Raw genomic sequence first — 15,351 nt, forward strand, 5'->3', positions numbered from 1 at the left:
ACCCCCTTTTCTGCAAGGACGACAACAAAGGGAACCCCGGACACGCAACGCAAGTACCTTATTTATATTGAAAAGAGAAGTATCTTGTGTTTTGTGCTTACAAGTTAATGTCTTAAACTGCCGATCTTGTTACTGTGCTAATAAATAGTGTTTTCACTATACTTTGGATATTAATATCCATTGCAGAATTGATGACATACGGCTCGTTCAATGAATCGCTGGCCGTCTCAGTGATCAGCCGTAAAACAGTGATTCTGTCCAAATTCCCTTTAAAATCTTAAATGATTCCCTTTGAGCTAAATTGACCTGTTTCCCTTACAACTTCCATTATATGACTGACAGACTGCAACGGTTTGAGTTAAAAATCTTCGTTTGTGTTCTACTGAAGAAACAAAGTCACCTACATCTTGGATGCCCTGGGGGTAAGCAGATAAACATCAAATTTTCATTTTTGGGTGAACTATCCCTTTAATGTTAGTCTTTAAAGGCAATTCAATAATTTAATAACGTATGATTAAGAAATGTAATCTTTAGAAAATGTTAAAATGTACTAATGTACCTACTGTACATTAGAATGTTGTGATGCCTGAAATCATGTGTAGCATTGTGTAGCATAGCATTCATATGAATTTTGTTAGTGTTTTCATTTTCATTTATTTTGAACAAATAGTATAGTATTTTAATCAACCATAACAAAAAAAGTAATATTGGCCATAATATGACATTAAAGGGATAGGTCACCCAAAAAAATGAAAATTCAGACATTATTTACTTACCCTGATGTTATTCCAAACCTGTATGATTGCAATGTGGCATGTTTGAATATGCAGAAATGCAAATGAGAACTACACTGGAGGAGAAGCATTTCAGTAAATATCTGTTCTTCACAAAAAGTTGAATAAACAAGTCGAATGGTGTACTTTTATGAAACTTATGAAAAATCACACAGGTCTGGATCAACATGAGGATGAGTAAGTGATAGAATTTCAATTTTGGGGTGAAAGCTCTTGAACCCCTTACACAATCCTCTAATCATTGTCAAGTAAGTTATCATTGTTCATTACTCAAGTAAATATACAAAGACCCAGTGTACTCTTAGGATAATAATCATAATATAATTTAATTAGGTTTGATGAAGAGTCGATAGCTCATATTAAGGATTTGGTCTATCAAGCATTATTTGATAGAATCGCTGGTCTACAGAGAATCCTTTGTATGAGCAGCAGTCGTTCCTCTACAAAAATGTACTGCAACCCTCCCCTTTAGAGATTCTGCCCTCAGGCAATCAATATGCTCTTAGGGCTAATTTGCATGCTGAGTGTTCTTCACTTAAGGTATATTTTTCAGCGCAAATTGAGTTTCTGAAGCATAACGAGGTCAAGCATTGTGTAGGCTAAGCTTGGAATACAAATTACAAAAAGAGTACTGTGACGAGTGGGGGCGGGGCCGAGAGCCGTGGGAACGGAGCGAGGCCGGTGGAGTAATTGATAATGAGCGACACCTGCACCACTCACCGGTCTCGAGTCTCACGGAGGAGCTCCGGAAGGATAAAAGGGAGGAGTGACGACCGTGTCGGACGAGAGAGGACCAGGCCTGGAGTTTATTTTGTATTTTGGTTTCTTTTGTGCGCGACAGTCGTCCGCGAGGGGCTGTCGCGCTATTTTGGGTTTGTTTATTTTATTAAAGTTTGTTTAAATGTCCGCCGGTTCCCGCCTCCTTCTTCCCGTGACTACGAACTTTGTTACATTGGTGCCGAAACCCGGGAGGAAGGAGGGACATGCTGCCAGAGATCCCTCGCCGCTGTGGTGAGTCCGCGGTGCCATCGAGCATGGCGGAGCAGTCTGCCGCCATGGACGCTCGAGGCGGTGGGCTGGAGTGAGTTGCCGGGGGGTCGTCCGCGAGGGGCTGTCGCGCTATTTTGTGTTTATTTTATTATTAAAGTTTCTTTGAATGTTCACCGGTTCCCGCCTCCTTCTTCCCGATCTACAAACTACGTTACAAGTACATAGATAAGGAGCTATTTATAATCAGACAGAGGGGTGCTTTGTAGAGAGTAATGCATGTGTGCTTTGAATTTATGTCACTGAAAAACAAGCTAGTGAAGAACTATAGTTGTCATATAGTTACTTCTCCTTGTTACATCATAGTAGTTACCATTAGTGTGGTTTAATTGCTGTAACGGTTTTCAGATGTAATATTATAAGGATGTGCGAAACATATTTCGGGGGCTGTCTGAATGATTAGTCGACTAGTTGGTTTTAAAGGGATACCAGAATGGGATAGATCACATGACTTTGTATGACATGTTTTCTTCTGCAGAACACAAAAGAAGGCATTAGGCGGGGAAAAAAACACTTTTGGTTATCTATTGTATGGGGGAAAACTGTGAAAATATGCATTTCTCAAAATATCTTCTTTTATGTTCCATAGTCCAAGTTCTGAGTCATACAGGTTTGGAAAGACATGAGGGTGAGTAAATGATGACCGTATTTTTTTATAGTTATGAACTGATGTAAAACAGGGTTTAAATTGATTCACAAAAAAATTAATTTAACTTACTATTCCAATCCTTGTCAAGAGGAAATGTGCTTAATTGTAATAAACGGGCAATTGTTGTCTACTTCAAATATTAAAAGCATAATTTTACAGAACTGTACTTGGACATAATATAATATTAATGAAATAAAGGCTACTTAAGTGTGCTTTAAACTATAATACATTATCATTTAATTGTAGATAAGTGTCCGAAACCATAACATTCAGTTCACACCTAAGTAGATTATTTCTGTAACAAGCACTCTTTTCAAAAGTATGCTATAGTGTACTTCTTTATAGGGGTACATATAGGGTATATTACCACTATTTCTTTTCCATTGAAGTTTAAAAAAAAAACATCTTAGCACTCTCATATTTTCAAGGCAAGGAAGGACTGTGAATCTAGTCCAATGACACACTCTTTAGGAAAACTGATGATCAAATAAAAAGCTCATTCATTGTAATAATCACACTGTACAGTAGCTTAACTTTATGTTGGCAGTAAAATGTATTGTGAATATTCGATATATGACCCTGATCTAGTCTGTTGTTCCAACTCATCCCTGGTATATTATTTCAAGAGATTATTGAGCTTTACTAAGGATGCTAGGTTAATTTTCCGACACCTACTGCTCATTATACGAACTTTAACCATTAACTGATAAGATTAGAATATTAAATTGGAACTTGTGAGATTGCGATGAATTAAGAAGAGTGACAGCTTTTTAGTGATTATAAGGGGAGCACTCTTTGCGCGCTTTCTATGCTATAATCCATTCAGAATTTGAATACATTCACTCACGGATTCACTCTCTGATAATTAACCAGTTATCCAAACCTAAAAAAAACCTTTAAAAATACCTTTCAAACGGTTCAAATGATAGTATTAATCGGTCAAAGTTCTTACATTCGGTTAGTGGTTAAACAGTCAATATGAGCATCCCTAAGCTTTACTTTTACTCATATTACAATATTTAGTAATCACATTAATTTTAATGTGTCCTTGTTGCACTACTATAGTAATAACAGTAAATTATGCATAATTACAAGTAACTAACACTACACAAAATTCAGTAACACTTTATTTTAAGGTGTCCTTGCTACACGTTACATGTACTTACTATTATAATAACAACTAATTATGCCAAACCCAAATCCTAACCCTAACCATACAGTAAGCACATGTAGTTAATTGATACTACTCAGTACTTATATGTATAATTACACTGCACCAAGGACATCTTAAAATAAAGTGTAACTCAAAATTCCTAATCCTAAACCTATAGCAAGTACACGCTGTTAATAATATTGTTCAGTACTTGTGTAATTACACTGCAACAAGGAAACATTCAAATAAAGTGTGACCAAGCGACAACCTTCCGGTCTCTCTCGTGAAACCAACACGGAAGTGACTAAAACTGCAATTCATCGACTGGCCGCTAGAGGCTGGCTCCAAAAGGGAGTCAATCCCATAGACTCCCCATGATAAAATGCCCAAATTTACAGCGGAAAAAAATATGTTTACAGCATGGTACAAAAAGTGGTTTTGGTCTATATAGCTAATTTTGCCCTTCATGACAACTGTGAGGGGGGTGAATTTTTTTTATAACTCATCCGTTTAAATTATATTAAGCCTTAAAGTTCTGCATAATTAAGGGCGTGGCCACTTGAGTGACAGGTGGATTGCTGCTGCTGTCACCACCGTCGAGCTAGGTGGGCGTGGTTTCAGCAACCGCCTCTTTGCCCATTTTCGATTTTCCGGGAGTGACGCGCGGTGACACGCTGCCAATACGGCGACGGCCGGCTCCGCCTACTTTAGGCTTCAAAAACGCTCTTCGGAAACCTACGGGTGACGTCACTGATACTACGTCCATGTTTTTATACAGTCTATGAGTGTGACGCAATATTTTATTAAGGCCTATATACACATGGAAAAAGCTGCAGATTTGAATCTGAGTAATGAGTAAACATCTGCTTACCTTTCTTGAGTTTGCGCACGGCGAGCATGCAATGGCTGGGGGACAGATCCCATATGCGGAGGGTCTTATCGTCACTCACAGTGGCACACAGTGGCAGATGCGGGTGAGTGGCAAGACCCCAGACCTCGCCCTCCATGTGACCCTAAATACAGTCCACACACACACACACACTATTTAATATATGCTGCTAACACATTAACATAACTGTCATTTCAGCACAAACACATCTACTTTATTATGCTCATGACAGACTGTAAAATTAGCAAATAACATCACGCTTTTACCACCTGAGAAGTTTTATTTAAAGGAGTACATCTACATTTTTCTAGTGAGCATGGTGGCAGTAATTTATAAAAAATAATGGAGAAGACCATTATAACTGGGCATATATCCAGACACATGGTGTTAGAGAGCTGATTCAGGAGTCTGGAACACAGTGATGGAGTGATGCTGTACAGTCCCAGTATGTCAAATCATGGTAGTCTGCCATATCCTCCACAATTTCTTTGCGGGTATACCTGATTTGTTTTTTGTTTTTTTGAGTGAATCAGATGCTAAAATAATCCACATGCAAATAAATAATACTGTCAGCATGCACAATTAATTTTTAGAGAATATCCCCTCAGTTTATTCTCCATAAACTGATGCACCCAAAGGATCCATAAAAGCTTTTCCGCAAAAGCATTTCAGAGTGCAATAAATGAGAATTCAATCAAGCTTAATTTTTTTCTAGCAGCAAGTAGGACCTATAAAAATCTATATATGACTAAGTGCATTTACTTGCTTAATGTACACTGAACAAAATTATAAACGCAACACTTTTGTTTTTGCCCCCATTTTTCATGAGCTGAACTCAAAGATCTAAGACTTTTTCTATGTACACAAAAGGCCTATTTCTCTCAAATATTGTTCACAAATCTGTCTAAATCTGTGTTAGTGAGCACTTCTCCTTTGCCGAGATAATCCATCCACCTCACAGGTGTGGCATATCAAGATGCTGATTAGACAGCATGATTATTGCACAGGTGTGCCTTAGGCTGGCCACAATAAAAGGCCACTCTAAAATGTACAGTTTTACTGTATTGAGGGTCCGGGGGGGTGGGGCCGAAAACCAGTCAGTGTGTGACCACCATTTGCCTCACGCAGTGCAACACATCTCCTTCGCATAGAGTTGATGAGGTTTTTGATTGTGGCCTGTGGAATGTTGGTCCACTCCTCTTCAATGGCTGTGCGAAGTTGCTGGATATTGGCAGGGACTCGCTGTCGTATACGCAGATCCAGAGCATCCCAAACATGCTCAATGGGTGACATGTCCGGTGAGTATGCTGGCCATGCAAGAACTGGGATGTTTTCAGCTTCCAGGAATTGTGTACAGATCCTTGCAACATGGGGCCATGCATTATCATGCTCCAACATGAGGTGATGGTCGTGGATGAATGGCACAACAATGGGCCTCAGGATCTCGTCACGGTATCTCTGTGCATTCAAAATGCCATCAATAAAATGCACCTGTGTTCGTTGTCCATAACATACGCCTGCCCATACCATAACCCCACCGCCACCATGGGCCACTCGATCCACAACGTTGACATCAGCAAACCGCTCACCCACACGACGCCATACACGCTGTCTGCCATCTGCCCTGTACAGTGAAAACCGGGATTCATCCGTGAAGAGAACACCTCTCCAAAGTGCCAGACGCCATCGAATGTGAGCATTTGCCCACTCAAGTCAGTTAAGACGATGAACTGCAGTCAGGTCGAGACCCCGATGAGGACGACGAGCATGCAGATGAGCTTCCCTGAGACGGTTTCTGACAGTTTGTGCAGAAATTCTTTGGTTATGCAAACCGATTGTTGCAGCAGCTGTCCGGGTGGCTGGTCTCAGACGATCTTGGAGGTGAAGATGCTGGATGTGGAGGTCCTGGGCTGGTGTGGTTACACGTGGTCTGCGGTTGTGAGGCCGGTTGGATGTACTGCCAAATTCTCTGAAACGCCTTTGGAGACAGCTTATGGTAGAGAAATGAACATTAAATTCACGGGCAACAGCTCTGGTTACAGCTGTTCCCTCAGGACAGTGCAACAGTGAAAAGGGACCCCTTTCAAACAGTGTCGCGTTCCGAACGTTGTTTAAGCAACATACACTTGGGGTTTCATTAAATTATCAGGGTCATTTACAGGTGCTGCTATACGGAAAAAGAGTTTTTAAAAAGTAGATTTGTATTTCTAGAAGAAAATACCACTGTTTACAACAAAATGGAGAAAAGAGTTTTAAAAAAAAAATCAAGTACAGGTAGTAGGAGACGGGTATATGCAATACATGTGGTTAATTAGATGTATTTTGCACAATTTTGTATTCAAACAGGCAGAACACCTTTCACAGTATGCAAATATTACAATTATTACAATAATTGCTGTAATCTCAATTTTAAATAAAACATTCTAACAATGTAAGTGAAAGGGCGATATTAATTTAATTGAATTTAATTGGATTTAAAATGTAAATAAATTCTCTGTTTCTTAAAAAGTATGACAAAAACAGATGGCATACTCAAGACTGAAATTTCTAAAAGTCTGTTCTAAACAGCTGAAGAAGATTAAATGGTTCAAACTAAATTATACGGAAAGACAGGTTTGCCCATTCAAAACTCAAAAAACCTAATCTAAACATTATGAAAAGATGCCTTGAAACCACTGTATATATTAGAAAAAAATTACTATACTAATAGGATTCGGTATAAACCATAAACCATAAATCAACCAATGAAACATCAATCTTCTAAAGAAGGTTTCAATAGAGTTTTATTTTCTCTTGCAAAGATCATTATGCCTCAGATTTAAAGGCCTACTGTGTTGTGACTTGAATAGATGAACTGTTATGGGGATTGAACTTTTTTTTTTAAATGGTTGTGTAATACATATTACGAGCTCACTGTCACAGTCAACTGAAGTTGGTATTGTCAGACATATCAAAGAGGCTTTTTTAAATATGACGAATAAATAAGACTGCATGCATACCTTGCACAAGGTATGTGCAGACATTAATCATGCATTATAAAACAGATAGTTCCGGTACTTGTCTAATGATTGGCTGAGTTGTTCAAAGTTGTAAAATACTCTTTCAACACACACCTGTGACCTATAAACACCAGTATTACTGCGCCACTGCATCTGTTTCTTGCTGCTTCTGTGTTCTTATTCAGCTAAACATTGCTGAAGAACTCCGTGTCAAATGACAAATTAACACATGAACACATGACAAATGAAAACATTATGTGTTTTTATGTGGGCTCAAAATAGCAAACATGTTTGATCTCCTCTGACTGGAGGGAATCATAGCCTGATGCTAAAAGTGACCATCATACACTACGTGATTTTCTATTAAATCCATCAACTTAAATCTGCAGAGTTGTCTGACTTTCGGCAGCTAGCGCCAACTTGTCCTGACTGTAAATCGGGGCAAAAATCTGGGCAAAAGTCAGGTACTGTATTTCAGCCTTTTAGACCAGTAAGTAACCTGGCAACCATCCAGAACACCCTAATAATTAAATAGCAAAACTCTATTTAATTTCTCATGAAATTCTAGTTCTTTTTTAAATGAAGCAATCAAAAACATCACATCATTCTTAAACTGCAATTCAGTCAATCGTTGTATTCAAGTTTTGAATTTTATTCATATGATTACTTACACGCATGATTGAAGTGACTGAGAAATTGCCCTTTTTAAACGTGTAATTCACGACTAAGACACCCATCCTAAACTAATTTCTGCATTCATGTAGGTTCACATCCAGGGATGCAAAGTTTATGTAACATGACAGGCAGCTTGAGGGTAAGACTTGAAAAGACCTGTTTAATGAATCAACAAGACCAACCGAAATAAATCCTTCAGCCCTTGTCTTATTTCTCAGAGTGTCCCAAAATTTTCATGTCTCATGGCTTGTCAAGCAAATCTGACAGCTGAATCTGTGCTTTACCTGAACCAGAAGAGTTATGGGCCCATTTTTTTCCACCTCCAGAATCTCTCCGTTCTTTGTTCCTACAAGAATATGCCCATGACCCAAAGATATGGCACGAATGGAGGGGTTGTCCTCTAACAGCAAACCTGCAGGAAGGGACGTGTTATAAATAAACACACATCCATGACCTCGGCTTTCTATTTAATAAACACACCGAATGTTTTTAGAGAATGCATGCAGGTATTTGACCTGAATGGCTTTAATCGCGTAAGTTATTCACACTGATAGATAGATAGATAGATAGATAGAAGCCGAATAACTGTTCAATTATTATCCAATATTACTATAATTATTATAAAATTAATATTATTTTCACAGTGTACGAGGTGTCTCATCTGTGATATCTAAATTGTCTTTGAAATAATGCAAGGGATGTCCTCACCTTTGGAGCCTGGGGCCAGCACCGCTCGTTTTATGGCATACGTCTTGAGGCATCTCTCAAACGTATCGTCCCACAAAGCCACTATTCCATCCTTTCCACCAGTAACAAAACCCTTAGCAACAATACATTCACATTATATTTCGGAAATATTTAAAGGGATAGTAACTCCATGCTGTTTCCTATTTGAAGCTAAATCTGATACCTTCTCCAGGGCGTGCATGCTAAACATCGGCCCATCATGAGCTTTGACGGTTTTCACCAGGAACATATCTCTCCAGATGCAGATGTCACCCGTGCAGGTTCCTGAGAACACCATTTCTTCCGTCCAGCCGTACACTGCGCACATCATGGTTTCAGTTTTTCCCATGCTGCCCTTCTTCCCAATCAGTCCACCACCTGAGAACAGCAAAGGTTTGTGAGGTGATCTCTGGCAGTAGAAGTGTACAGTCATTTACATACTCCACAAGAGGTTCACAAGATGTCCACATGAATCCGGATAAATTTGAAAACACATCTTTTCCTCTAAGTTTTGGCCTTTTGTCCACACTAAGACATCGTCCAGCAAAAACTGACCTTTTTGAAGATGCTCTTCCAAGTGGACATGTTGTAGTGTGGACTGTAAAAACAAGACGTATTCAAAAACGATGATGCATATATATATCTATGTTTGTACCACAGTGTTGTGCTTGTTATTCACTTTGCCAAAGATAATATTGCTAAAGATAAGCGTTACTTTGTAGAATCTTCTTATTACATTCTGCAAAGTTGACACAATATTTATACTGAACAAAATTATAAACGCAACACTTTTGTTTTTGCCCCCATTTTTCATGAGCTGAAGTCAAAGATCTAAGACTTTTTCTATGTACACAAAAGGCCTATTTCTCTCAAATATTGTTCACAAATCTGTCTAAATCTGTGTTAGTGAGCACTTCTCCTTTGCCAAGACAATCCATCCACCTCACAGGTGTGGCATACCAAGATGCTGATTAGACAGCATGATCATTGCACAGGTGTGCCTTAGGCTGGCAACAATAAAAGGCCACTCTAAAAAAAGTCTTAGATCTTTGAGTTCAGCTCATGAAAAATGGGGGCAAAAACAAAAGTGTTGCGTTTATAATTTTGTTCAGTGTACTTGCAATTGCTGCCCTGTGGCAAAAGATGATGACAGTTGCATTTTAGTGTAAGTTTACACGACAATGATATGCTAAAAATTGTTAAGTTTTACAGATGACAATGTTGTCAAAAGTATCCTGTTCACATGGATTTGTAAAAACGACTTAAAATGCTGTATTATGCATGCCAGGCCAGTAGTTGGCGATGTCACGCAAACACGTAATATGTATGCGCACGACATCGTCTTTTTCACAAATTTGTGTTCTTGTAGTTTACACAGAGACGATAACAGTATAGTTTTCAAAAACATGCACTTTGAAACCCATTTTCAAAAGTTTGCATTTTCAGGCCAAAAAATGTTGTTGTCGTAAACGAATGGTTAAAATACATAAAACATTTTTTACGTTTTTAGGTGAAAAATGTGTTGTGTAGACGCCCCCCTAAGACCATACATGGAATGCCGATTTTGAGTGCGACTTGTGTCATTGTGAATGAGCAACCTTTGGAAAATTCTTAAAAACTCTGTGGACGGAGAACGTTTTTAAACGAAAGCATCATTTTCAAATATATCCAGATTAATGCGGACATAGCCATAGTCTTACCTGCTCTATGCCAAAACTTCATGTGTTTCACTCCAGCGGTTATCAGTTTGTCTGGCATGTACGGGTTGATTTTAATGACAAATATTTTGTCTTTACTTCCCCTTTAAATAAAAAACAGAGACATGTACATTGTTACATGTATTTGGGATTCTTTTGCTGATACCAAAAAGGTTGAATTGAACAGCCTTCAATCTTTTTTAAGAGTTTAAAGGTTCGCAATAGGCACTGTAGGGCTGTAATTGACCTGTCTGCTGTGCTGTTTCCACTGTCTGAGTGCCGGTGGTGAATTTAGCAGTGCAGGGGACAGTGGCTGTCTGCGGTTTTGCATTAGGCCCGATGTGGAGTGGGCAGAGCACAGAGCAGTAACTGCACTGTCAGGCCCTATTTACTTGCACCCGCACAAGCATCCTCTCTACCAGAGAAAGCCCCAGGGAGGAGTCGGCTAGAGCTCTACACTACCTATGAACTCAAGAGCATCCAGACAGGGGAATACAAACGCTTCAGACTGTAAGAAGAGGTATACGCTCTTCGAAACCTTGCTATATTACAGCAATAAACCAGGAGAGGATATACATTACAGAGTAAAGAGCTGTAGTTGGATGAAATGGTAGCAACAGCTGTTTTATACTAGATTTCAACATTTTCTGAAGAAATTCTAAGTCGTTGCCACCACATTCCAATGAGGTTGTGGATGCTTGCTAGAGCTTTTCTGTGTAATGCTTAGGGTTAGAGGGTTTACATGTTAATAATAATAATAATAATAATAATAATAATAATAGTTTTGAACATGGTTTATCTAGATTTTAAAGACAGAACTTGTGTAGGCAAATTTTAAGGGTTTCTACAATATTAAGACTGTGTGGGATTTTAAAAGCCAGTTTCAAAACACACAAAAAGTCTAATATAAGCACTATAGAGATGCAACACCAATACTGCCATTTAAATGAACACAATACACCAGATAAATAAATTAATAAATAAAACTTTAATTAACATCTAGCACAGTATGTTGTGATACAAGGATAAAACAATCCCTTAGTTGCCATGAACCAGCCGTATCAAGAAAAATCACTCCTTAGGGAGAGAAAAGGGCAGCAGTGGGTTTCACGAATCTCTCCTTAGATAATGATCATGCTGAGACAGAGACTGCAGGATAAACAGGCTAATGTCGTGAAGAAGTGTTGAGACACTAATCTGCTAAAATGGACTGATGCCAATATATTTTAGATGACATATATAAACATGACAAAAGAATAAAGTTTATCTGGGAAAAAGTATTTCAAAGAATTAAAAAGTGTCATAAAAACTTTGGTTGCTCGGTGAAGAAAGCACAACATTTCTTTTAAATCCCCAAGAAATAGTTTGACGAATGCAATTTACTTTTAATATATTCCTACTGAAACAGAAAGTTAAGATGGGAGATATCAAACTACTTTTTTTTAAATAGCCATTAGGGGTTTAGTTTACACCACAGCTTGGAGAAAAAAAAACTTAATTCACTTCTAGTTATTGCTAGTCAATCATATAGGTAATATTGGAAGAGGAAATTCATTCTAGACATTATTTTATTGGACAGAAATTTGTAAGTCATCAATATTTTTTATCCATTTTTTTCTGTAAGATAATTACTGTGACTTTCACATGCTTATTGTCACGCTCTTAGGAAATAAGCGCACGAAGACGAAGGTAATCCAAATAACATTTAAAGGTGCTGTATGTAAGTTTTTGACTCTACTAAAGCATAAAAATACCATAATATGTTTGCAGATATTTAAGAAACATGCTAAGTTAACATATTTGTTTATCTGAAAAACAATGCTACAGTCAGTTATTCTCCTTTGAAAATGTGCATTCCGGGCCGGAATGTCGGTCTCTGTTTTGGTTTGTGAAACCCGCCCACTGACAGTTTACCCAATTGTATTTCGACACCTCGGGTTGCCAGTTGGCGGGCAACACAGCGTATTTCATTTCAGTCATAGAAGCTGGCAAACGAAAGGGGTCAGAGCGGGAAATAGAACTTTCTGCCCATCCTAAAAAGCCTCGACATCCATCCAAAAAACTTTATCAACAACGGTATAAAAAAAACAGAATAAATATTGGAGATGCATTTGAGAGATGGAGAAACGCTCATTCCTGTTGGTGTCGTCAATCTGGCAACCTGCGTGTGCGTCAAGTCTGAGGAGGTGGGACCGGGTGAAAAAAAACCCTCTCCAATATTTTGAATTTGGACCGCAATACCTAGTTCAACCACTCTGTGTCAATCCTACATACAACACCTTTAATAGTAATCCAACATGATGAAGATTCATACAAAACACAAGGTAACACAAGCAGCATACACAACTAATAACCGGCAGCTAACTGAACTGAAAGGGGAACTTGAGTAGGGTGAGATAACGAGGGACAGACAGGTGAGGATGATAACTAATCAAACACAGGAGAACTGAATGAACTAATCAAAGGGCGACAGAAACTAAATGAAAACACAAAAGAAGTTAATGACTGTGACACTTAAGGCCCGGGTATACTTCACATTCGTCTCGCGCACAGCCGCGTCCGCACAGCTTTCAAAGTATACTCAACTGCGGATGAGCACGGACAGACGAGCTCGACACATGCGCAGTACCACTTACTCTGTCTCAACATTCACCTCGCGCATGCGCTATTGTATGCGCACCGTCCGTGCGGTCTCAAAAAATTGCCTGCACGCGGATGGGGTGCGCGGTTGTCCGCGAGCCCTCTTGATGACGAAAATGACGTAATGCGGACGGTGCGCGGACGCGGACGGGCGAAGTATACTTTGGCCTTTATATCTGCCAAAAGTGTATTCAGTCAGCTTATAGGAGCACACTACCACATAATTTGCCCTAAGCTAAAAATCATGGACTACAACTTTGAAGAAGCAAAACAGGTCTTATTCACTCACCGGATGGTGGAGAGCTTCTCTCCTTTTCTCCATTCCCAAAGGACGATGGTATGATTGTCATCCAGACCCACCGAAGCCAGCCTCTTCCCATCCGCTGCAGAGACAGACATCATACGGCTCTGATTACACTCAACATCAGCCAAATAATGCCATGTATATCATGTAATGACTTTATACAATCTCCACCCTACTAACAATAAAACAAGATGTCTCAAGTAATACAATGTGACAGGTAACAAAGGCATCGCTCCAGTGGAAATTTCAGTTGGATCATTTATGTTTAGGCCAGTGACTAAAACAGATTGTAGGAGGCTCTGCTGTTTTTGCTTTGTCAAGTGAAGCTCTTCTACACACCTTTGATTTTAAACCGGAAATATGCCTAGTTTAACACAAATTGTAGATAGTCTGTTTACAGAGAGCATTTCAGCAATTTCAGAATTACCCACACCACTATAAACAAATTAATTAATTAATAATTGCTGGTTTGACATGTTAGCCACACGGTCTCTTAAATGGGTATAAATGGGTAATTCTTAGCAAGAATGAGCTGCAAAATGGTCAAAATTGTGTGGCATAATCAAACGTGTATGTGCAAGACTTAACAGGCCTTCCTGTAGCTTAAAAAGTAACACAAAGAGCTTTCAAGTGCCAGGGTCATGGGTTCAATTCCCAAGTAATGCAATAACTAATAGAAATGTATATACCTTAAATGCAATGTAAGTCACTTTGGATAAAAGCATCTGCCAAATGCATAAATATAATAGAGATCGGAATATAGAGAACCTGCTCAGATAAGTTTGCTATGAAATCTGCTGTTACAAATCCCTGTTGCAGACAGATAAAATGTGTTCTGAGTGTCAAACAGTTCATCCCCCACTGTTAAGATAATAATAATAACAAATAAAACTTTTATTTTTAGCAGAACTTGATTCTACAATATATTCTACTCAAAGTACATACACACACACACACACACACAAAAGGTGACTGACCTATTTCTTTTCCAGACTGGAAATACTATGCTATTCATACTTTGATTCATGGATACTTTGACACCATGAGTCATACTATTTTAGATGTGTCAGAATGTGGAGTTATTTGATCATGTTAGTATTTGAAAGATCCTTTTAATCTCCAAGGGACTTCGTTTTGTACAATACTTTGGCTCTTTGCTCCACTTCACAAGTTTTCACTTCATAATAGAAGAATATACACTATCATTCAAACGTTGTTTTTTAAGGAAATTTATAACTATTTTTATTGATGATGCATTAAATTGACAAGATATATGTTACACTGACATGAAAGTTGAAATCTTTAATCAACTTCCTAACCAACAGTATTAGTTATGTTTGCCACTAATAATCAGGATACCAGACTTGACCCCAGGAATGGGTTTTTATCACTATAGTAATCATTAACACTACTAATTAACTAAGTACTAATTACAGTTGCCAACTTCAGAAAAGGAAAATACGGGAAAATCATGGTTTATAAGGGACATAAATACATACATACATACATACATACTGTATATACGTGTGTGTGTGTGTGTGTGTGTGTGTGTGTGTGTGTGTGCGTGCGTTTGTGTATGTGTGTGACATATGAGGACACAAATTTGTATAATGACATGGGTATGACATAGTTATTACAAGGAGAAGGTGATTTATGAGGACAATGCCCCATGTCCCCATATTTCAAAAGGCTTATAAATCATACAGAATGAGTTTTTTTGAGATTATAAAAATGCACAAAGTTTCCTGTAAGGGGTAGGTTTAGGTGTAGGGCAATAG

At 38.5% G+C, this 15,351-nt stretch overlaps 1 protein-coding gene across 1 annotated transcript in view; it reads right to left on the bottom strand.

Annotated features, from left to right (window-relative positions):
• eml5 (EMAP like 5) overlaps positions 1-15,351 on the bottom strand; it is a 119,874-nt gene that overhangs the window by 27,098 nt on the left and 77,425 nt on the right. Inside the window, exons 14-19 of the mRNA XM_016543946.1 lie at positions 13,559-13,677; positions 10,633-10,733; positions 9,117-9,310; positions 8,915-9,026; positions 8,491-8,618; positions 4,515-4,656 (exon numbers count right to left, since the gene is read on the bottom strand). Coding sequence (XP_016399432.1) covers positions 4,515-4,656; positions 8,491-8,618; positions 8,915-9,026; positions 9,117-9,310; positions 10,633-10,733; positions 13,559-13,677 — 796 coding nt within the window. The remainder of the gene's footprint in view (positions 1-4,514; positions 4,657-8,490; positions 8,619-8,914; positions 9,027-9,116; positions 9,311-10,632; positions 10,734-13,558; positions 13,678-15,351) is intronic.

The sequence above is a fragment of the Sinocyclocheilus rhinocerous genome, unplaced genomic scaffold, assembly GCF_001515625.1.
Source record: "Sinocyclocheilus rhinocerous isolate Xijiao unplaced genomic scaffold, SAMN03320098_v1.1 scaffold1635, whole genome shotgun sequence".
Taxonomy (NCBI): domain Eukaryota; kingdom Metazoa; phylum Chordata; class Actinopteri; order Cypriniformes; family Cyprinidae; genus Sinocyclocheilus; species Sinocyclocheilus rhinocerous.